Here is a 22,547-nt window from a genome sequence, read left to right on the forward strand (position 1 = left end):
GTTTTACCTCTCCCATTATCTCAAACACTAGTGCTAAAAGAAAAAAACGCACCAAATACATTTCAAAAAGAAAACATTTATTTCTACAAAGACCCTATCTAAACATTTAAAGCTATCTTTTTACCTGGTTCATTACAATGTCTGTCCTCTAGATCTTAGCCTACCTAAGGCATAGGTGATTTCAATGTTGTGAGAAAACTATACCATTTTTAAAGTTTTTGGGCTCCTGCCATGGCCATGTTTCTATTGGCACTTGGATTTCTTTTATGAACTTGAGCTTTAATAACCTTTATTAAAGACAAAATGAGAAAAAATGGTAGCAATAGCACTTATATACCGCTTCACAGTGCTTAACAGCCTTCTCTAAGTGGTTTACAGAGTCAGCATATTGCCCCCAACAATCTGGGTCCTCATTTTACTGATCTCAGAAGGATGGAAGGCTGAGTCAACCTTGAGCCTGATGAGATTTGAACTGCCAAACCGCTGGCAATCACAGTCAGCAGAAGTAGCCTGTAGTACTGTACTCTAACCACTGCGCCACCAGGGCTCTTAAAGATAAACTACTCTTATTTTTTTTCCAATTATTTATTGCCACTTGTGCTTGCAGTAAAAGGGAAAAGTAGCAATTCCCTGGTTAAAACAAAAAGTCAAGTCTACCATTTCTCTGTTCCACCAGTGAACAGTTTCACCATCCCAGTGGTGAACTTGTAAAAACAATGTCCATGTAAGACAATGGCTGGAGAGGAGAAAGCACTGAAGGCAGAAAGCCTCTTTCTCCAATGGAATGAAGCACAAGAAGCGAATTGGACAAGGCTGCTTATGACATTCAAGTCAGAAAATGCCACTTTTGAAGCAGAGTAGAAAAAGACAGGTGGAAATTGCTTTTCCGGTGGGCTGGGGTAGAAGGGGACATTTTTAGTTTTAAGAAGTGATTGGGGGCTCATACTCATATCAGGGCAAACTGGAATTCTCTTAATTTACCTTTTATGTTCATTTTAACTTTGTATAATAAGATGTAGAATTGCCTAAACTGGCTATGAAAATGCTTGAACCTTATTCTCACCTGATTAATTTTGTAAATTCTTTGATTTATTTGTTCTTAGAATGTAGTATCGATGTGAATTGCATCAAGATGACATATCAACTTCTGAAATTATTCTCAAAAGCAGAATATGAAGTGGCTGATTAATTACAAGTTGTCATGCCCTTATAAAAAGAAGCATGAATGGTAATTTGAATATTCCTTTGAACTGAAATATGTATAAGTTTAGGATTTTAATATTCATTTTAGAGAACAGTGTATCTGTTGATGTTATCAAGAGCTATGTGATGAGAAATGCGCCTTGTAAAAACAACTGAAGTGACAATTTCAGAATTGCAAAATAAGACAACAGTGTTATCTAAATTAGGCAGCAAGAGTTTCGGGTTTACCCCCATCCCTGATCTTCTTGTTGGACCCTCTCTCTCAAATCTTCAATGGTATGCTTTATAGTAACTGTTACACATACATAATGCAGAATTATAAAGAAAAGATGGAACTTACAAATAAAATATCAGTAACCAGTTGGCATAAATGAATTGGCCATTGAATATATGCATATGAACCATTATGTAGTCATTGAAAACCCACACATACATAATGCATGAGAAAATTAATACTTTTGTACTTACAGTCATCGGATGGAAGGCAGAAGTTCAAAAGATCAGAAAAATTTGCTCCTCTTAATTCTTTGTCGTTATCATGTTCCTTTCCGCAGTCACAGAATCCAAGAAAAGCGTTTTTTTGTAAATCTGCATTAATGCCATGCAAACAGATTTCTCTGAGGATATTTGTATATATGTATCCGATTTGCCAGTGCCAACATGACATCTTTTTCTTGTTATTCTTTTCCTATATAACAAAATATTAATCAAATAGGAATCAAAATGTGTTTAAAAAAAACCTACCATTCTAAAGTACATATTTAGAAACATTACAGAGCATTGGCTGCAGCAGGATCAATGCAAATCTTGGAGCAACTCTTTGGAGATAGCACAATGATAAACACAATTCCTTTCTACACCAAGATGAACATGGCTCTTACCTGTTTTAGAAGAGGCACAGAGCTTGAAATAAAATATTTCACTAGGTCCATTAAAATTTTCAGACATGACATATTTAATTTGGCACTTTCTCCCAGTACCATCAAGGCCAGTACTGATTCCAACCTAGATATTTCAAATCAATAAGGACAAATATTAGTCCCCTTATTTCAAAAGAAAAATACATCATTAAAAATGATGCTAAATTCTCTTGGATTTAGCTGATACCAAATTCTCTTTACGTGCAATTCAGTCGAATGTATGGACTAGCCCATGCAAAGTATTTTTCTTAAGTGTCAGTAGCAATTTTATTGATACATGCTTATACATTATTAATTCAACAAAGAAATAAGTTGAGTAAATGACTACCAAAATGCTAGCAAAAATGCCTACGGTCAAGCACACAGCAAGCACATTTGAAGAAGGGAAGCAGCCACAAAGAATATCAAAGGATCCCATGTTCAGGATCTAGCAGCAACAGGAAACACCACAGCTATTTCTGTTTTTCTTATTTTTCTTATCCACAAATAGATAAAGGAATAAACATTTTGATGTTTAGCCAGGTCTTATCAAATTAGACAATTTTTTTCACTTTTCAGTTAATCATTTTTACATTCTTTTATGAATGAGTATCTTATGTTCTCTTGACAAGCATAGTTTAATTTATCATACATTACACATTTTCCCTCTAGACTTGTATGGTTCTCAAAAGCATTCTAAGTAAGAAAATATTTACACAGCTTTCTAATATATAAACACCTCCATCCAGGTGTCTAATTATGTTTATCACTCTAAGTTAATCAATCAATCAATCAATCAATCAGAATAGAGCCAGAATGGACCTTGGAGGTCTTCTAGTCCAACAACAACTGCTCAAACAGGAGACCCTATACACAGGATGGCGAACCTATGGCACGCGTGCCACAGGTGGCACGCGTGCCACAGGTGGCACACGAAGCCATTTGTCAGGGCACGCCAGGCGTTGCCCTGTCAGCTGAGTTCAGCCTTTTTAAAAGCCATTTTTCGCCCTCCCCAGGCTCCAGAGGCTTTATAGGAGCCTGGGGAGGGCAAAAAGAGCCTCCCCCACCTCCCCCCCCCCAGAGGCCCTGCGGAGGCTTCAGGAGCTTCCCTGAAGCCTCCGGAGTGCAAAAAAATGGCCCTATGGGCAAACCGGAAGTTGAAAAACGACCTTCCAGTTTGCTCGTAGGGCCGGTTTAAGCCCTCCGGTGGCTGCAGGGAAGCCTCCTGAAGGTCCCTGAAGCCTCCGGAGCGCTTAAACCGGCCCTACAACCAAACCAGAAGTGACTTCCAGTTTGCTTGTAGGGTCGGTTTAAGCCCTCCGGAGGCTTCAGAGAAGCCTCATGAAGGTCCCTGAAGCCTCCGGAGGGCCTCCGGGGGGCGGGGGCTGTTTCCCCCCTCCCTAGGCTCCTATAAAGCCTCTGGAGCCTGAAGAGGGCGAAAAAAGCATGCAAAAAACTGGGGTGGGTCGTGAGGTGCATTATGGGTGCAGCACGCCTGCGCACGACCCCCCCGTGCTCCTCCCTTATGGCACACGAGCCAAAAAAGGTTCGCCATCGCTGTTCTATACCATTTCAGACAAGTTACTGTCCACTGATGAAGCACCTACAACTTCTGACAGCAAGCTGTTACATTGGTTAATTGTCCTCAGTGTTAGAAAGTTTCTTAGTTCCAGGTTGCTTCTCTCCTTGATTAATTTCCATCCATTGTTTCTTGTCTTGCCTACAGGTGCTTTGGTAAACAAGTTGATGCCCTCTTCTTTGTGGCAACCTCTCAAATACTGGAATACTGCTATCATGTCACCCCTAATCCTTTTCCATTTGTAAATAACCTTCTGCTAGTTCTAGTTTGCCAACCCAAGTGAGGTTAGCAAAACTGTCCTCAGTTCTGACCAAAACTATAATACTGAATTAATGGTTCTCTGGATAATATCAAGTATTTTGGTATAAAGGCAGGGTTTGCCTTTAGATCTTCATTAAACTAATATTTCCATGTAAAATACTTTATCACCTATGATGATGGATGATATCTTAGTTTGTTTTGATCTATTACTGTCTGTTGGTATGCTATTGTAAGCTTATTTATATTTGCCTTTACTTCTAATTTCAGCTCTACAGTAATTCAGTAGAAGTTTCCACAGAGATGGTATTTCATGTCTTCTTGTAAATGTTAAATCTGTCCCACTGTGAATCATTTTTCATCTTTTCCTTTAAAATTTCACTATTTTATTTAATTAAGCTACAATTAAGCCCAATTTTTAAATGTTTAGAAAGCTGTTTAAGTTCAGGCAGATGTTTGGTTTGTGCTTATAAAGTCCTTTACAGTAATAGTGGTTTTGACACTAAACATTCCTGCCTTATTTCCACTGATCTACAAAGCTACTGCAAGAGTTTTTATAGGGCAATTAAGCTTTTTCAATAAACTCTAAGCTTTGCTTCCCAGAACACTCACTTGCTGAATAAAATGTGGCTTTTCACTATCTCATTTGTTCGAGTCTCTGTATATATAAATGTCAAATCATTTGCAGTACTCTGAAGCACATTAATTTCCCCTATAAAGCTACTCATCTTGCTGAACTCATAGTCCCTTTGTCTTCATTCTCTATGACTGTTTCAGCATTATTGTTATTCTTTTATTTTATATTGCCCCTTTTTCCTCCTCCCCCACTCCCCTCCAAATAAGGCATGCCTTAAAAAGGGGGTTGTCCTTTTTTGTTTGTTTATAATCTCACCGACACTGCTGTGCTTTTTCTGTTAATTAAAGGACATTTGAGTCTAAAGTGTTTTTTTCTGCTGATTTTTTTTACTGAAACTCTTTAACAAGCTCTAGCATCTCTGCAAGTTTTATAAAATATATAGGCTACAAAAGGGAATCAAGCAATAATAATAGGCCAGAAGTATGTGTAATTAATCAATACTAACAACTACCAAATACACTGCACTTTAAAAAACAGTAAAGAAGCATATGAAATAAGCAGTAACTCAATACTGCTTATAAGATCTTTTTAGCATTTCCTCTCATATAATAAAGATTCTCTGAAAGATGTATTAATCTTGGCATAATATATATTGGCATAATATATGCCATAAATACATCACTATTTCAGTGGTGGGTTTCAAAATTTTTTGGAACCTACTCTGTGGGTGTGGCCTGCTTTGTGGGAGTGGCTTGCCTGCCATGTGAGCAGGTGGGAGTGGCTTGCCAGCCATGTGACCGGGTGGGAGTGGCTTGCTGGCCGTGTGACCGGGTGGGAGTGGGATGTTAGAAGATCCCAAATGAAGTTAGAAAGGCTGGGTCCCAAACCCAGCTGGCTTAACTGGGATAGGGTGAATAGGGGGTAGAGGTTCACAAATCACCAAGGACCCTCCTCTCCTTTCCCCCCAAAAGCAGAGGGCGTCAGTATTTAGAGGGAAGTCCCCCAACTTCCCCCCTTGGTGTGTCACTCTTTCTCTCTCTCTCTTCCCCCCGTTTCTCTCCCCCCTTTCCTTCCTCCTCCTTTTCCTCTGTTCCCCCCAGTTTTTCAAGCTGAGCCATTGGGGGAGGTCAGAGGGAGAGAGAGACGGATTGAAGGGTGCAAAGAGATGGGCTTCCCATTTTGAGAAGCCTCCCTTAGCAAAAGATCGCTGACAGGAGGAAGGGAGGATTCCCCACCCCACTTTTCCCTTCCCAAATGATCGCTGAGAGGAGGAAAGGGAGGATTCCCCACCCCACTTTTCCCTTCCCTTTCCTCCTCTCAGCGATCGTTTGGGAAGGGAAAAGTGGGGTGGGGAATCCTCAGATCGCTGAGAGGAGGAATGGGAGGATTCCCCACCCCACTTTTCCCTTCCCAAAAGATCGCTGAGAGGAGGAAAGGGAAGGGAAAAGTGGGGTGGGGAATCCTCCCATTCCTCCTCTCAGCGATCTTTTGGGAAGGGAAAAGTGGGGTGGGGAATCCTCCCTTTCCTCCTCTCAGCGATCTTTTGGGAAGGGAAAAGTGGGGTGGGGAATCCTCAGATCGCTGAGAGGGGGAAAGGGAGGATTCCCCACCCCACTTTTCCCTTCCCAAAAGATCGCTGAGAGGAGGAATGGGAGGATTCCCCACCCCACTTTTCCCTTCCCAAAAGATCGCTGAGAGGAGGAAAGGGAAGGGAAAAGTGGGGTGGGGAATCCTCCCATTCCTCCTCTCAGCGATCTTTTGGGAAGGGAAAAGTGGGGTGGGGAATCCTCCCTTTCCTCCTCTCAGCGATCTTTTGGGAAGGGAAAAGTGGGGTGGGGAATCCTCAGATCGCTGAGAGGGGGAAAGGGAGGATTCCCCACCCCACTTTTCCCTTCCCAAAAGATCGCTGAGAGGAGGAATGGGAGGATTCCCCACCCCACTTTTCCCTTCCCTTTCCTCCTCTCAGCGATCTTTTGGGAAGGGAAAAGTGGGGTGGGGAATCCTCCATTTCCTCCTCTCAGCCATCTTTTGGGAAGGGAAAAGTGGGGTGGGGAATCCTCCCTTTCCTCCTCTCAGCGATCTTTTGGGAAGGGAAAAGTGGGGTGGGGAATCCTCAGATCGCTGAGAGGAGGAACGGGAGAAAGGGGGGTGAGCGAGCAATGGAGTGGCTTCTGAACCGGCAGGGGTGAGCAAGTGAGTGATAGGGGCGGGGCAGGAACTTACTTCCGGGTTCATTGTCCAACAGGTTCGCCAGAACCGGTGCGAACCGGTAGAAACCCACCACTGCACTATTTCCTGTACCTATATCATATTTAAATAGCTAACTTCAATATTCAGCCAATTAGCTAGCCAGCCAAATCAATTTTTATTTTCCTTAAGATGCTTTTATATTTATGATTTTCACGAGCCTTTGCTATATTACTATATTTTTTTTAATTGGCATGCTTAAATGATGCAGAATTTTTAAAATTGTAGACACTTCAAATTCTAAAGTGATCTTTATACAAATTAAGTATGCTTTATCATCACACTGCTTTTATCTGTATGTAAATTTAATAAAGTGATTGCCTCAGACATAAACAATAACTTCACATTTCTTTAATTGGGAGGTTGTTAAATATTTTTACAAGTGATTATTATTCTCCTAACTTAGCAGATGGAAGCAGATCTATCAGCACAGGACCTCAACCAATATCTTACTAATATTATAGGTCATTCAGTGTAGTCATTGCAGGTCAACCTGAATCTTAAGTTGTAGGCCCTATGGGGTATACAGGGTCATAGTACTTCACAGCAAATACTGCTCATCTTGGAAAGAGAATTAACTATGAAAGAATATACTACATTTAGGACATTTCAATACCTCATATATCAGGATATAAAATAGGAACTTCTAGACAGAAAACAAGCAATTCTTTTGCAAACATACAAATGAGCACTACAGATAGTCCTCAGTTAACTACAGCAATTGGTACAGGAATTGCTGTTGCTAAGCAATATAGTTATAAAGTGCAACATCATATGACAACGTCACTTAGTGATGGAAAATCTGGCATTCCCAGTTGTCATCATTAAGTGAATCACCATTTATGGTTAAGTAAGGACCTCACATGGTCCCCATTTGCAACCTGCTACCAGCTTCCCCATTGACTTTGCTTGTCAGAAGCCGATAAAGAAGGTCACAAAGAGTGACCACATGACTGCAGGATGCTGCAACATCTGGAACTATCACTAGTTGAACCTATTACAAGTATGAATAGTCAATGAACAGTGGTTATTAAGAAAGAACTAACTGAAATGTCAAATAACAGAAGCCAACTTGAAAAAATCTGTGTACGTATAATGGTAGTGGTAGAGTTACCAAATATAAATGCTGTGCAATAAACACACTGCCAACAGTATCGTAAAATATTCACTGTATTTACATGAGCATGAGGCATATTTGTGGGAGAATAAGGAGAACTGAAAAACAGGCCACTTGTTTTGGGCAACAATAGCACAGTAGTAGCAGGCACATCACTAACACACATGTTCATTTTTGCTTACAGTTCCATTCCCAGGGGCAAAAAAACAAGTTTACCCCACCTACTTGTTCATTATTAAATATCTGAAACAATTTTAAAAAGAAATACTTTTTCTGACCACTTAATCTGGAAGAAAATAGACACCCGCTCATCCTCCATTTGGGTGGGTTGCTTGCTGTTTCCTGATTCCACAGAAGTCAGTTACTTTTATGTTATTTAGTTATTTTTCTTAGTTAAATTAGCCTTACTTCTATCTAACTAAATTCTTCTGCTCAACTTCACAAGCACCAGTGACACTGATTCAATTTTTTAAACTGAGTTACGTGAGTCCTGGTTTAGGAGAAACACTTTCCATGCTTCCAGATGCAAATTATCTTTCTTACTGTAAGCCAAGTACTAATAGCAGTGTGCTATTTCTGACGGAAACTAACATATTTCAGTTCTTGATTTTCAAACTCACAGATCCAATTCCCAAAATAATTCTTTATGGAATTTTTACCTCAACCCTTTTGCTATATTTTGGAGATTTTTTCCCACTCACATGGAAAGGCAATTACATTTGCAAGATGTAATGCCCCTATTGTTTAATCTCTTTAATATCTCTTTACATCATTCTTATTGAAATTTAAGGTATTTTACCTGTTACTTCCTTTAAATGGTGCTTCCTCTTAATCCATTTTATTATTCTTTTATTCTTTGACTCTAAATTTATAAGTTTAAAAAAGATTCATTTTTCTGCTTATATAAATAATGTGTACTTTCTCGAAGTAGGATCCTGTCATTATTGAAACTCAAAATACTTACTAGCTGTAATTGAGCCAAAGAACTGTAATAAAAGCAGTAAGGAAAAATGCACATTTATAAGGGGAAATAGCATCAGAACAGTATGTTAAAACGCATCCATTCTAAGTGCAAAGCAACTGATATAATAGTAGTATATAATACTGGTATAAATCCAGGCTATGAAAGAAATGGAAATTTAAATAATGCCTTAGCCTGAAGCAGCACAGGTAAAGAGAGCAAGTGATACAGTAACTTCTACTAATTTCTGTTCTTTTCCTCAATTTCCACAGATATAACATGCTTTGTTGAGCTTCTTAGGGATATTTATTTTATTTTGAGATTAGTCTGTTGGATACCCATGCTTCGCTATGGAATTATGTGATCAGGCTTGATAAATTGACGGTTAAAGCTTGAACATTAATGAGTAGTTATGATCAGCCTCTCCCCTTTTCTCTCTCAGGCATGCCTCACAGAAGCCTCTCCTATCTTATCCCCCTTCTCTCCCTCCGGCTGGCCCCATTGATCCTCTCCTATCCCCTTCTCTCCCTCAGACTTGCTCCACAGAGGCCTCTCCTATCTTATCCCCTTCTCTCCCTTTCAGGTAGGGAGTAGTAGTAGAATATCTAAACTCCCAGCCCACAGGCTGGATGTGTTACATGCTGGCCATGCCCACACTCAACTGGCAGTTAGAACAGAGTTCTTTTCAGGTAGGGAGGGGGAGTAGAATATCTAACTCCTTAGCATCAGAGTGTGTTAATAACTATACAAGAAATACTAATGATCTGATGGTCATTTCCAAAAAATCCTTTCTTAGCAGGAACCTAGAAGCCAAGAGGAACATACGTGCCAAATTTCAAGTTTGTAGGCTTTACGGTTCTGGAGATTTCATGATGATGCGTTAATGGTATTTCGCTTTTATATATATAGATATTCTTTCTTATTTGAGGGATATTTCATATTTCTCTCTGTTATGTCTTACACCACAGAGATCCATCATTATGAAACTTGCAATCAAATTGCCTGCATCATCTATCTGACCAGAGGAGAACGGAAGGAAGAAATATTATATGGTTAAAAATCTCTGTCCGTTACACCCTATTTTCCAAATGAAAACACAAATTTTGTCCAGTTCCAAAGCCTTCAGTTCATGACTTGTTACTTTCTCTGCCTCTGTTACACACCAGTTTTTCATCTTCTATGGTAATAGAGAGAATAGAACAGCATTGTTTCAGAAGTGATACTTGGAGCAAGCATTGGAAGTTACCCGCTCTAGTCTAATGCCCACACTTTCTCTCAACTGCTTCTTGCTTCCCAACTCTCTTGAAACTGATGACCATCTGTCTAGGGGTCATGGTGTCTAGATACGCTGAAGAATCAAACCATTCATTCAACATGGTTCATTCATGTCAACATCTCACAAAAATATTGCCTCTAGGAAGAGCAAGATGACTCACTTGATGCTTATTAGTTTTAGGATATATGGCAATGCTTCTTTGGTCAGCATATATTTATAAAGACACCTAATACATACTTGGTACAACAATATATTCTGCCAGAGACAAGATTATAACTTTCTGAAAGTGATGTCTTTTCCACTCTTTTCCTCAGTTAATGTTAAGTTGCACAGTGCACTCTACTCTCTCTGAATCTGAAATATGTTTTTCATATAAATAAATAGGACTCCTTGCAGATTTCAAAGCCCTGTGACCTTTTGAAATATTTTTGTTGTTTATATAAAATTGGTTTGGCTGTTGCATTACACCATAAAACTAAGGGACTTGGTCTATGATCCTATGTGAATTATATTATAAATCACACATTTCTAAAAAGTTGTCAAAAAATAAGTTAAACTATGACTCCAAATTGATCCCTAAGTGAAAAGCACATCATTCAATTGGATGATTATCTACCATTGCTGAATTCCCACCAAGTGTAATTCTGCAGCAAGAAAAAGATAAGACCACACTACTGGAAGACATGTTGCTGTTTTAATTGGATAAAATCATTCTTTCACATCTTTCTGCTGATCCCTTTCCTAACCAAGGTAGTAGCTAGGTGTTTGGACTGACTTCATGGTGGAAATCACAGTTCATATCATTGTTCTGTCTCACCCATTGAGATTACAGTTACATACTTTCTGAGATGTTCATATTTGCTCTTCCTCTTTGTTGTGTAAATATCTTACAGCTATCACAGCACTCTAATTGTCATTTCATTGTTGTTGTTTTTGATTTTGCATTCAGATCTCTTAAAAGATTTCATGAAGACCTTGCTTCAGTTATATCCATCTTTACATTGACTTGGAGTTTATCTAGGATAATGTTATAACCATCTGAAGTCTTAGTCATATCATAGATTCCTTTTAAAGAGTATAATGTATTCTTTTTATTGTCTTAGGAGATTATATTTCTAATTTCTGTGATATTTGCTAGGCATATGTTGCCCAATCAACATACATACCTTTCTGTGAATACAAACTAATTCTAAACCTGGTGGCTCAGAGGCTAAGACGTTGAGCTTGTCGATCAGAAAGGTTGGCAGTTGGGCGGTTTGAAACCCTAGTGCTGCATAACGGAGTGAGCTTCCGTTACTTGTTCCAGCTTCTGCCAACCTAGCAGTTTGAAAGCACGTAAAAATACAAGTACAAAAATAGGGAGCACTTCAGTGGGAAGGAGCAGTGTTCTTTGCACCTTCACGTTTAGTAATGCTGGCTACATGATCACTTTGTCCTTGGGCAGCACTGGCTCTTCGGCTTTGAAATGAAGATGAGCACCACCCCCTAGAGTCGGAAACAATTAGCACATATGTGCAAGGGGAACCTTTACCTTTAAGTCTACAGTTTGTCATCTCTTTTCTGCCAAAGAGCAAAACTGCCTTCCATTCAGTCAGGGATATAATTCTGCATACATTATTCCAAACCTTAGAATGCTGTCTGAAAGACCCTTGATCTCCTTAAAAATAATTGGTGGATTTCTGGGGAGTAGTTCCCATTCATGTGCTTCCCAGGGTCAAGCAAGAGTCTGGGACTACCTCTTCAAAGATGTTTTAAATGGACCGAACCAACTAGCTAGGATCTGACAGAGCAGTTCCTGTTGTTTCTGTCGGGCGACCCTATGAAAACGATGGCAACTAATGTACACTATCTTTTCCTCCAAATCCCCTCACAGGGCTATATTGAGCAGCCATTCAAATTTTATCTAACACAGATAAGGGCTCTAGTTGCAGACCCAGAGGGACCTTGCCTTTCATTTTATGAGCAACTATCCTTTGCTAAACAATAAACCATTTCCCTACGTATCTGTAATTAGAGTTCTTCAGGTGATCATTTTTAATTCACACATCTTATTTTCCCCATCCATAGGCATTTGAATATGTTAACAACTGCAAATATTTTATATGGTTTTCATTGAAAAAGATTCATTGATTCCCTCTTCAGAAGAATGGCTAACTAAATTGTGAGAGTACATTCAATGTCCAGAATAACTTTGCATTTAGAAAACAAATCCAACAGGGCGCCGGACCTAATTTGCCAAGTCTGCATGTTTTTGCACCCATCCTTCCAATAAATATTTCTGTACAGTATTTGCAGACTAGAATTGACTGTAGCTTATGTTGTTCACGTTCCCGCTTTGAACAATAAGCTCAATTTGCTCAAGCCTGTCTGAGAAGAAAAAAGATTCAACAATTTGTTCCGTTCAGTTGCTCTCTAAAGGCAATGATCAAATCAACCTATGAATACTGGAAGCAGTTCTAAGTCTTTATTATTTCATTTTGCATGCTTTACTGTAGAGACATGATTATAACTAGATGTGCACAAACTAAAGAAGACACACAAGCAATGAAAGCCCTCATTAAGGACTTTTCTGCAATTGCAGCAGAAAAGAGAAGAAAAAGTCAAATTCCCCACAGGTGATCAAAAGTCAAACTTGATATATGTCACCAGCAAAAATAGGAATATTAATGTTGAACAAGAAAACACTGCTAAATTGTGCCGTGGGTACGTAAATAATGATTAAAGAATGTACCAGTACAACTCTGTAAATAATATATCTTAAAGCAATATAATATTTCCTTGTGTATTAAGGAAATATTTCGGGACTTCCGGTTTGCGTGTTGGGCTGTTTTTTGCCCTCCCCAGGCTCCTACAAAGCCTCTGAAGAGGGCAAGAAACAGCCCAACATGCAAACCGGAAGTTCAGGAACAGACTTCTGGGTTGCCCGTTGGGCCATTTTTCTCCCTCCGGAGGCTTCAGGAGGATTCCCTGAAGCCTCCTGAGGGCAAAAAACAGCCCAACGCTTCAGCAAAGCCTCCGGAGGGCAAAAAATGGTTGAAACTCGAGGCCAAAAATCAGCAGGTTGGCAGGAGGTGCGTGCGCATGCGTAGTGGGGCTGAGCTAGGTGACGACTCACAGAGAGGGCTCTGCGTGCCACCTGTGGCATGCGTGCCAAAGGTTCACCATCACGATACTAGCCTGAAGGTAACATATGGTCTAGCAGGCAGTTAAGCAGAGATTAGTGTACTTTACATGAACAAGTCATTCAATAATGAGACCAGAATCAGCAAAGTATCTCTTGATGCTTGGGCAAATAGTTTTTGCCTTCCTGTACTCAGTGAAATTAGTCTAGTAACTCCTCTATAATATTTACATTGTGATATGCCTCCTCACTTTTGTTTAGGACCTCCAGACAACTTTACCACTCTGATGAATCCATATTAGAGACATGAAGATTTCAAGAAATGCTTTGCCTGGTTATAAGATTAAGCTAAGCAAAACAGTGTGACCTCCTCCTTGCACTGCATTGCGGTTTGACACCTAAAACATCTGTAATTGCAGCTTGAATCATGTCACATTTTTTTCATGCTTCCCAATTCCATTCAAAGGAAATAAAACTACGGTACATAAAATTAAAGTTACCATGGAGGTTATTTTTAAATGGAAGCCAGGCACGTCCAATTGACATTTAGCTAAAACATAACCTGTTGGCATTCCTCCATGTTGTTAAACATAAGAAATACAAAATTAATCCTCAAAAATCATTGCATTTATTCCATTTTGCCAACTTCTAAACCCACCAAAAAGACCTCAGACCAAAATCACAGAACAGGGATATCATTAGTTTTCCTATAATTCCATATAATTTTGTACATCTGAGAAATTTCTTCTTAGCAAAATAGTTTAAGCATAAGGCAAAGTTCCAATGAGTGCAGTTTGCAATTATAACTTGTTTAGGCTTCAATTAACAGAAGCAATCAAGAATACAGTTCCAGCATAAAATTAATTGTAAGCATGCAAAATTAGTTTTATTACACTTTGCATAAAGAGCACCCAAAAATGAAGGGAAGTATCGGTCCCAGAAGAAGGATTGGCACATTGCACTGCAGCTGTTTAGTTATGTGACAGATACTGTACTTTGAAATCATGAAATGAAGTTGCTATCAATAACAGACATAATTTAATAAAAGCAGACTGGTTAAGTGTCCTAGCCAAAAAGACAGAAACAATTTCTAGATAAAGTGAAGCAATACAAAGTATATAAATTGCTTCTCTTTCTGGCACCAAAATTGTAAATCTTTTTGACAAGCAACTGTAGAGTGATTAACATTTAGGCATAAAGGTTATTTAACATTTCAGCACAAAAGTGGTTTCCATCAAGGGTATATCAAGTTATAAGATTGCCCTTACCAGTTTTTTTGATGAAGCTGTTCCTTATAGAATAGGACATGCAGGAGGACTGCATCTATTTGAGAGCTGCTGTTATGTACACAAACCCAAACAAGAAGGCTGTGCCAAAGAAATGGCTTAATTCTGAATTGCTTTTGTTTGGAATTAAATTCAGCTGCTGAGCTGGCAGTTGTGGATGTCTACCAAAAAGAACAAAAAGTTAAATCCATTAATAAGACATTTCAAATACAAAATTAATTGGCAATTCTCCTCATAGATTTGCATCTCTTTTCAACTAAAATCTGATTTTAATAGTATTATATTCTCATGCTGAATTTCTCTAATTTCATTTTCATTATGCATTTGTGTTGTTTGTATTTTGTTGCTGTTACTGTTTCCTTTAAAAAATAAACAGCGGTCAAAAGAATAAAATATTTCATTTGCTATGATTCCCTATGTTCTTTGATGTTAGTTTTTCATTGTATTGCATTAATTTTTAAGTAGAACTGTATGTGAACATAGTTGGGATCTCTACTGTAGAAGTTTTCCAATCCATCTTGAGATAGATTTGTGTGTTTTACCATCATAGGATAGAGTTAGCAGAGAAATTAGATTATTATGGGAGAATGAAAATTTCCAACACTTGTAGAAATTGGTATATAGGTGTTTGATGGCACTAACTGCCTAATATGTTAATTCAAACATACTTATCAATAGAGCCAAAGTAGAACTGAGAAGAGGGATAAAGGATGTCACTTTAAACAAAACAGAAACAACGCACTTTTGTTTGGCTTTATGTAATAAAAAGTTAATTAATGATTAGTGAGATGATGAATGATACCAATTTTCTTTAAGTAAAATATTACTACCTAGATTTGCTGATGTAGAAAAAAAGGAAGGTGAAGAAGGGGGAAGGAAAGCAAAATTACATTTAAGACAATTGATGAAGCAAACATTGGTCAAATGAGAATGGAAAATTGAATGACAAAAAAACCAGCTATTTGCAAGAGAGTAGGTTCAAATATAGAATCATCCAAATCCTTTTTATGTGATATAAAGAAATGATGGATTATTTGTACAATGGATAAATGCATTTCTCTTACTCTCGACATACCACAATCTTACCACTGTTCCAAACGGCTGCAATTAGAACAATTAATAGTAAGGGTGACTTGGTTTTGAAAACTGGACTTAATCAGTGTACAACCCTAGTTTTTTTATAGATACTTTATCCTCATATATATTACCCTGTAATCTTATCTCATAGATGGCATAAGAATGCATTACATATGTAAACAGATAAGAAGTCATTTGTATAGGTTGATGCCTGATAATTTTTTAACATACAACACTGTGCTATTTTAAGCATGTGTACCACATACAAAAAGATTCTCAGAAATCTTTGCAATATTGCAAAAAATGGGAGAGGGTTCAGCTTTTGTACTATATATGATCTTGATGCTTCCCCTTTTTGTATCATAAGTAACTATGGGGATCATATTAGGAATCATTCATAAAAAATAAAAGAACAACAACTCCAGAAATTTTAATTAAGATTTACTTTAATTAAATGCAAATAATTTTTTGCATAAAAATAATTTTATATAAATTACCTTAATATAAACTTAGAGAAGGCATCATTTGAAATAGAAATCATCTGGATCAAGATTACCCAGTTTTAGATACAAAAGTTTGGGTCACAATATCACTATTTCATTTAATGATTGTGATTCAATCTGTCACTTATTCAAATAATGAAGAATAAAACTTCAATGGCAACTGTTTTAATCAAGCAAAATATAAATTTGTACTAATTTCTTTATAATCTTAAAAAAATATTTTAATTAAATATATAAGACAATTAACTGAAATATTGAGCTGTACACTTACTTTCCCCTATATATGCCCAGTCTACAACTTTGTGCAACTCCATGATTCCTATAATTGGAGAGGGGGATGATTGATTTATATTTGTTTTATAATATTTATGCCATATTGCGATTGGGGAGATTTATTTATATTATTGTCATAGTTCAACATGTGAGAAAAGGTGCCCAATATTCTTAATCCAGTTTAATAATTTTGAAAACATTCTCAGCTTAACTGAGCATGTAAAAAGAAGAGCATCTTTTTTCATAAATGTGGTGGAATTTGGGGGAAACAAAGTTTTTCTGAATTGCTAAAGGAAGAAATTCACAAAAACTACCATTTTAGGCTGATACGGGGCTTCTCCATAGTCCGATTAAAGATCCAATTCTTCAAAAAGTACTTAAAATTGAAAAGTTTGGTATGCATATTTAATATAAGAAGACTTTACTAAGTACTAATGTTTAGCATACAAAAAAAAATCTCCTCATAATCACTTGTGCGTGAGGTTTCTTCAGGTAGCCCATTCTCAAAGTAATCGTGTGAGCTGAATAATTAGATGCTTGTTTCACCATGTTTCAGTTCCATATACAGCCTGCTTTTATAACTCTATTATTGTTTTCCTTATTTAAATAACTCCCATTGTTTTGGTATAATTTTGGCATAATTTTGAATCTTTCTATAAAAAGTAACAAAGCAGAAAAGATTTCAGGGACATTATTAAGAGAGAGCTAAAAATATCAGGGTGGTGATTCAATTACTATTAATGGAGTTCAGTTTCTATAATATATTAAATTGTTCTAGACAATAAATTACTCCTCAAACTTCTCAAACTTTGCAGGATACATCTCTGTAACATCCTCCAGGAAGCCAGGAAATATAAAACAGGAACCCTGGGTCATTTAAAACAAAATAACTTCCAGGCTTTCTAGTCAGGGGTGAAATCCTACCAGTTCGCACCACTTCGGGTGAACCAGTAGTGACGATTTTAATCAGTTCTCCGAACCAGTTATAATCACCGCTGGTTGGCCCTGCCCCTGCCCGCCCGGTCTCTTCTCACATCCACTCTTTTCTGAGCCCAGAAAAGCTCGAGCTCTCGGCTGCACAACAGCGATGAGGCAAAGAGAAGGGTCCCTCCCTTCAGGCCTCAAAACCTCTCCCGGAGTGTGCATGCACTCCCCAGTGCACTGCTGGTGGGTGGGCACCTGAGGAGGTGCCCACCCACCAGTAGCGAGGCCATGACAGAGGAAGAGAAAGGGGCTCCGGACACTTGGCCATTCTGCTGCACCCCACCCTTATCAGAGCAGAGCGCCGAGGAAGACAAAAAAACTGACACTGCCGCCGCCACCCCATTCCGGGTCTCTCACCTGGATGAACTAGATAGTGAGCATAGACGTGCCCACTCCTTCGCCTCCCACCATCACCAGTCAGTACTTTTCCTGCCCCAGGCCATCCCTGTAGCCCTCAGCCATTGAGGAAGAGCTCAGGTCAGGAGAGGCGAGCGAGGCACAGTGCTGCAAAGGTTCGTGACTCACTCTGTAATCCCCTCGAGGCAGTGGATTGGTGATCGATGCCTTGCCAGCCATGGGAATTGCAGGCCCAGTCGCTACTAAGCGCTAAGCGAACAGTAGCGAAAGGAGGGGTGAGAAGCCAAGTCCGTGAATTGAAGGCTGCTCCACTCTCCTCCTCCCCCTGCTGCTGCTTTCCTGTGCGGCGGCCTCACATGGAGTGAAAACAACAGCAACCCCCCCCCCTTGCTTGGGCTAACAAATGGCTGTTGGGAGGTGGGGGCAGCCATGCAAACAGATGCCATCATTGGAGGAAGGAGCAAGCAGAGAGATCTTTGGATTTTAGGCTTTTTTTAAAAAAAAAAAAGTTTTGCAAGCATTTTTTTATCCCATCTTGCAGTTTGGTGAATACAAAGAGCAGGGAGGACACTTTCCCCTTCTCTGATCTGTGTATGTGTGTGTTTTGTAAGGAGGCTGCGAAAAGAGGAGGCGGAGGAAATGGCGGCGATTTTGGAAGCGTACCCCTTGGTTCTGTGGGCGTGGCTTGGTGGGTGACCTGAGTGACATAGTTGGCCACACCCACTCAGTCACATGATACCACCACCACCACCAAGCCACGCCCACAGAACCGGTAGAGAAAAAAAGTGGATTTCACCCCAGCTTCTAGCCCTTGAGTTTTCCATTTCAGATCATGCTGAAATATACAGAAGAGGTTCCAGCTTCTGCCCTGCATTAACTTAAGCCTGTGAGATTAGGATACAAATAAGGGCCTCTCTGGAAGCAGGGGTGGCACCACTTTGAATCAGTACTGTTCTTGAATGTCTCCATAAAGCTGTGGGGTTTTAATCAATGAAATGCAAGAGTTAACTATATCAACTACTGCTCAAGGAGAAATGAAGGTTTGCTTTGTTTCTTCAGTCTTACGAAGTGGCGGGACCTACATCATAGGATCTCCCATCTCAGCAGTGGGATTCACTTACCTTCCTTACTGGTTCGCAAATGTGAGCGTGCGCCTTCTGCACATGCACAGTGCTTGCACATTACATCAGGGCGGGTGGGCGTGGCCCCCCCATAGCCGCCACTACCAATTTGCCCGAACCAGAGGGAACTGGCTGAATACCACCTCTGTCCCATCTCTTTCTGAAGCAAAGGCACAATAATGTCTTACTATAAATTGATGGGAAGCCTACCATCTCACAAAAACATTCATTTCTTCTAGAACAGCAGCTAGTCCAAATAAGAATTTATTTTTTCTGAATATCCCTAAGACAAGTATTTAGGCTGGTCCTAAATAATAGAAAAGCTAGACATAAATACTGTATTTAGAGAACAGTACATTTTTCTTTGATGTTTTCTAGAGATCTGTGACTCTGCATGTTTGAAGTATGCACAGACCTATTATTTTCAATCACAATATATTGGTCATTTCCAAAAATTATAGCTATCATTCATACAAGATTTTTATCTCTTTTTTAAAATAAAACTAACAAATTGAAGGATTATATTTTGAAGTCCAATAGGGGACCTTGTAAAGAAGATTGGAACAGACAATACTGGTTTAGATGGATAACAATCTAGGCTAGTACTGAAGTACCTGTATTCCTAACGCATGCAGCATTACTACAAGGTCTTTTAAATTTGTTTCATCTGGGCAAAAAATAATATTCATCATGGCAGTACAACTGATGTGAAAAACTCCAGCAGCCAATGTTATGGTTCACTAAAAAAAAAAATCACCCAGGCCACTGCAGAGTGTTGAGGGAGAAGGATATCTGCAACCATGCAGAATAGCAGACATTGAATCTGTCAGCACTGTACAAGTGAAGGGCTGCTGGTTGGCTAAGCAGAACCTGCTGGAATCAGAAACATATGTCACAGCAACAGCAAATGATTCTTAACAGCAAACAATCTCACAAGGCACTGTAAATCAGGGGTTGTCATCTCCTAAAGCAAAACTGGTTCTCTTAATTTGAAACCTGAAGCTTAGACTCTATCTCTGTCTTATTCTTCATCCATGGTCCTGAAAAACACTTTAGTTTATCCACTGCTTTTATATCAGAATACATGTCAAGCCTGCCTCTTAATTCAAAGGAAAAATTGGTGATTTGAGGGACTAACAGTTTCTGCCTACCAAGTAAGATTGGGCAGTGTGGCTGTGCTCAAGGTCCCTTCAATTAAACAGTATCATCTATTAGGCTGTAGATGTCAAATACCTTCTCCAATATGCTACCTAAAAGACATCTCTCCAGAGATCCATATGGGTCATGCCTGCAATTATTCTGAAATTCTCTGAAAACCTGCCTTTGCTCTAAGTTAGTGTTGTTCAAACTTGGCAACTTCAAATTGAAGTTCTCACATACTCTAATGATATTCCTTCCTGGATTGGACCTGCCTTTTCTGCCAGATTTGATGGGACAGGTAGGCTTGATTGGTGAGAGGCAGTCACTCAAATATCCTGATCACAAGTTGTGTGGTGCTTTATAGGTCACTAGATGACCCAGGACTCATTGAGCCATCAGTTCAGAGATATTTCTTGTTACCTAAATAGAATGGTCATGGGCAGAGGAGAAAGCAGTGGGAGCAGAAGTGCTTTCTGACTTTCTGCCTGCTTCCCCATTGTTACAGACAGACAATAGAGGTTAAGTGGTATATAGAATACTAGCACTTTGAATTGAACCTGGAAACAAACTGGTAGCCATCCTTGTCATCACATTTAGGCCATTTGAAATAACTTGTTTCAAAAATTGTTGCCTTATGATGCACCATTTAGCTTACTGAAGGTTACAGACAGATTACTAGCACTTTGAATTGAACCTGGAAACAAACTGGTAGCCATTCTTGTCATCACATTTTGCCCCAGGCAAAGCTTCTGGATGATCTTTAAGGCTGCCCCTTGTAAAGCTCATTATAGTAATCCATGCAGGAGATGACCACGACATAAGTGACTGAGCACAGTCATTCCAGGAATGGGGTTAACTGGTATGCAACCTGAAGTTGTGCAAAAGCCCTCCTAGCCACAACTGTCATCTAATCATGAGTCCAGAAAGAACCCCCGATTGTGCACCAGATCAGTCTAGGGCAGTGCCACCATGTCTAGAAGAAAATATGGTAAATTTCTAGATCCTGATGGCTCCAAAACCCAAAGCCCTTTAATCTGCAATCTGTTGGTCCCCATACAGATCTCAACAGCCTCCAATGATCATATTAGAATGTCAACTAATTCCCAAATTCCCATAGCCCTGTCTTATGTCTAAGGATATTTATCCATCCAGTAGGGCTATATTACTATTATCCTTCTCATCTTCCCTATTACATTCTATTATTGGTAGAATAGAATAGAATAGAATAGAATAGAATAGAGTAGAGTAGAGTAGAGTAGAGTAGAGTAGAGTAGAGTAGAGTAGAGTAGAGTAGAGTAGAATAGAATAGAATAGAATAACAGAGTTGGAAGAGACTTTGGAAGTCTTCTAGTCCAACCCCCTGCTGAGGCAGGAAACCCTACACCACTTCAGACAAATAGCTATCCAACATCTTCTTAAAAACTTCCAGTGTTGGAGCATTCACAGCTTCTGGAGGCAAGTTGTTCCACTGATTAATACAATAATACAATAGTAGAGTTGGAAGGGACCTTGGAGGTCTTCTAGTCCAACCCCCTGCCTAGGCAGGAAACCCTATACCGTTTCAGACAAATAGTTATCCAACATCTTCTTAGAGACTTCCAGTGTTGGGGCATTCACAACTTCTGGAGGCAAGCTGTTCCACTGATTAATTGTTCTAACTGTCAGGAAATTTCTCCTCAGTTCTAAGTTGCTTCTCTCCTTGATTAGCTTCCACCCATTGCTTCTTGTTCTACCCTCAGGTGCCTTGGAGAATAGTTTGACTCCCTCTTCTTTGTGGCAACCCCTGAGATATTGGAACACTGCTATCATGTCTCCCCTAGTCCTTCTTTCTCTTAAGCTAAACATACCCAGTTCCTGCAACCGTTCTTCATACGTTTTAGTCTCCAGTCCCCTAATCATCTTTGTTGCTCTTCTCTGCACTCTTTCCAGAGTCTCCACATCTTTTTTACATCGTGGCGACCAGAACTGAATGCAGTATTCCAAGTGTGGCCTTACCAAGGCATTATAAAGTGGTATTAACACTTCACGTGATCTTAATTCTATCCCACTGTTTATACAACCTAGAACTGTGTTGGCTTTTGTTTGGCAGCTGCTGCACACTGCTGGCTCATATTTAAATGGTTGTCCACTAGGACTCCAAGATCCCTCTCACAGTTACTACTATTGAGCAAGGTCCCACCTATACTGTAACTGTGCATTTCGTTTTTGTTGCCTAAATGTAGAACCTTACTTTTTTATCCTATGATTATCTTATGATTACATTACTTTGTTATTTGCATATGTACTGAGAGCTTACATTGAGAGACAATTTCCTAGTTTGTCCACTTGGTCAATAAAGACTATTCTATTAAACAGCATCACTAACATCACCAGGGTGGAGATATACAGCTAGGTATCATCAGCACGCTGATAGTACCTCACCGCATGGCTATGGTTAATTTCCCCAGTGGTTTCATAAATGTTAAACTGGAGTGGAGAATGCCTCAAACTCATTAGCACCCCCCAAGGTCAAGGTCAAGGGCAGGACCTCTCACTCTGAATCAACACTGACTGGAACAATCTATGGAA

General features: G+C 39.3%; 1 protein-coding gene and 1 long non-coding RNA gene across 10 annotated transcripts in view; one reads left to right on the forward strand and one right to left on the reverse strand.

Moving 5' to 3' along the window:
- The window catches only part of LOC309386057, a 90,868-nt gene extending 77,581 nt beyond the window's left edge, over positions 1–13,287 (forward strand). For both annotated transcript variants that reach the window (XR_014174343.1, XR_014174344.1), the window contains 3 exons: positions 1,104–1,228; positions 8,065–8,236; positions 9,810–13,287. This is a non-coding gene — a long non-coding RNA (uncharacterized lncRNA). The remainder of the gene's footprint in view (positions 1–1,103; positions 1,229–8,064; positions 8,237–9,809) is intronic.
- Positions 1–22,547, reverse strand: part of TMEM232 (transmembrane protein 232) — a 231,039-nt gene that overhangs the window by 69,575 nt on the left and 138,917 nt on the right. For all 8 annotated transcript variants that reach the window (XM_081941005.1, XM_081941006.1, XM_081941007.1 and 5 more), the window contains 3 exons: positions 14,507–14,685; positions 2,085–2,208; positions 1,672–1,891 (listed from right to left, as the gene is read on the reverse strand). In XM_081941005.1, the coding sequence (XP_081797131.1) occupies positions 1,672–1,891; positions 2,085–2,208; positions 14,507–14,685 (523 nt within the window). The remainder of the gene's footprint in view (positions 1–1,671; positions 1,892–2,084; positions 2,209–14,506; positions 14,686–22,547) is intronic.

This window comes from Natrix helvetica, assembly GCF_964273705.1.
Source record: "Natrix helvetica genome assembly, chromosome: 2".
In the NCBI taxonomy this organism is placed as follows: Eukaryota; Metazoa; Chordata; class Lepidosauria; order Squamata; family Natricidae; genus Natrix; species Natrix helvetica.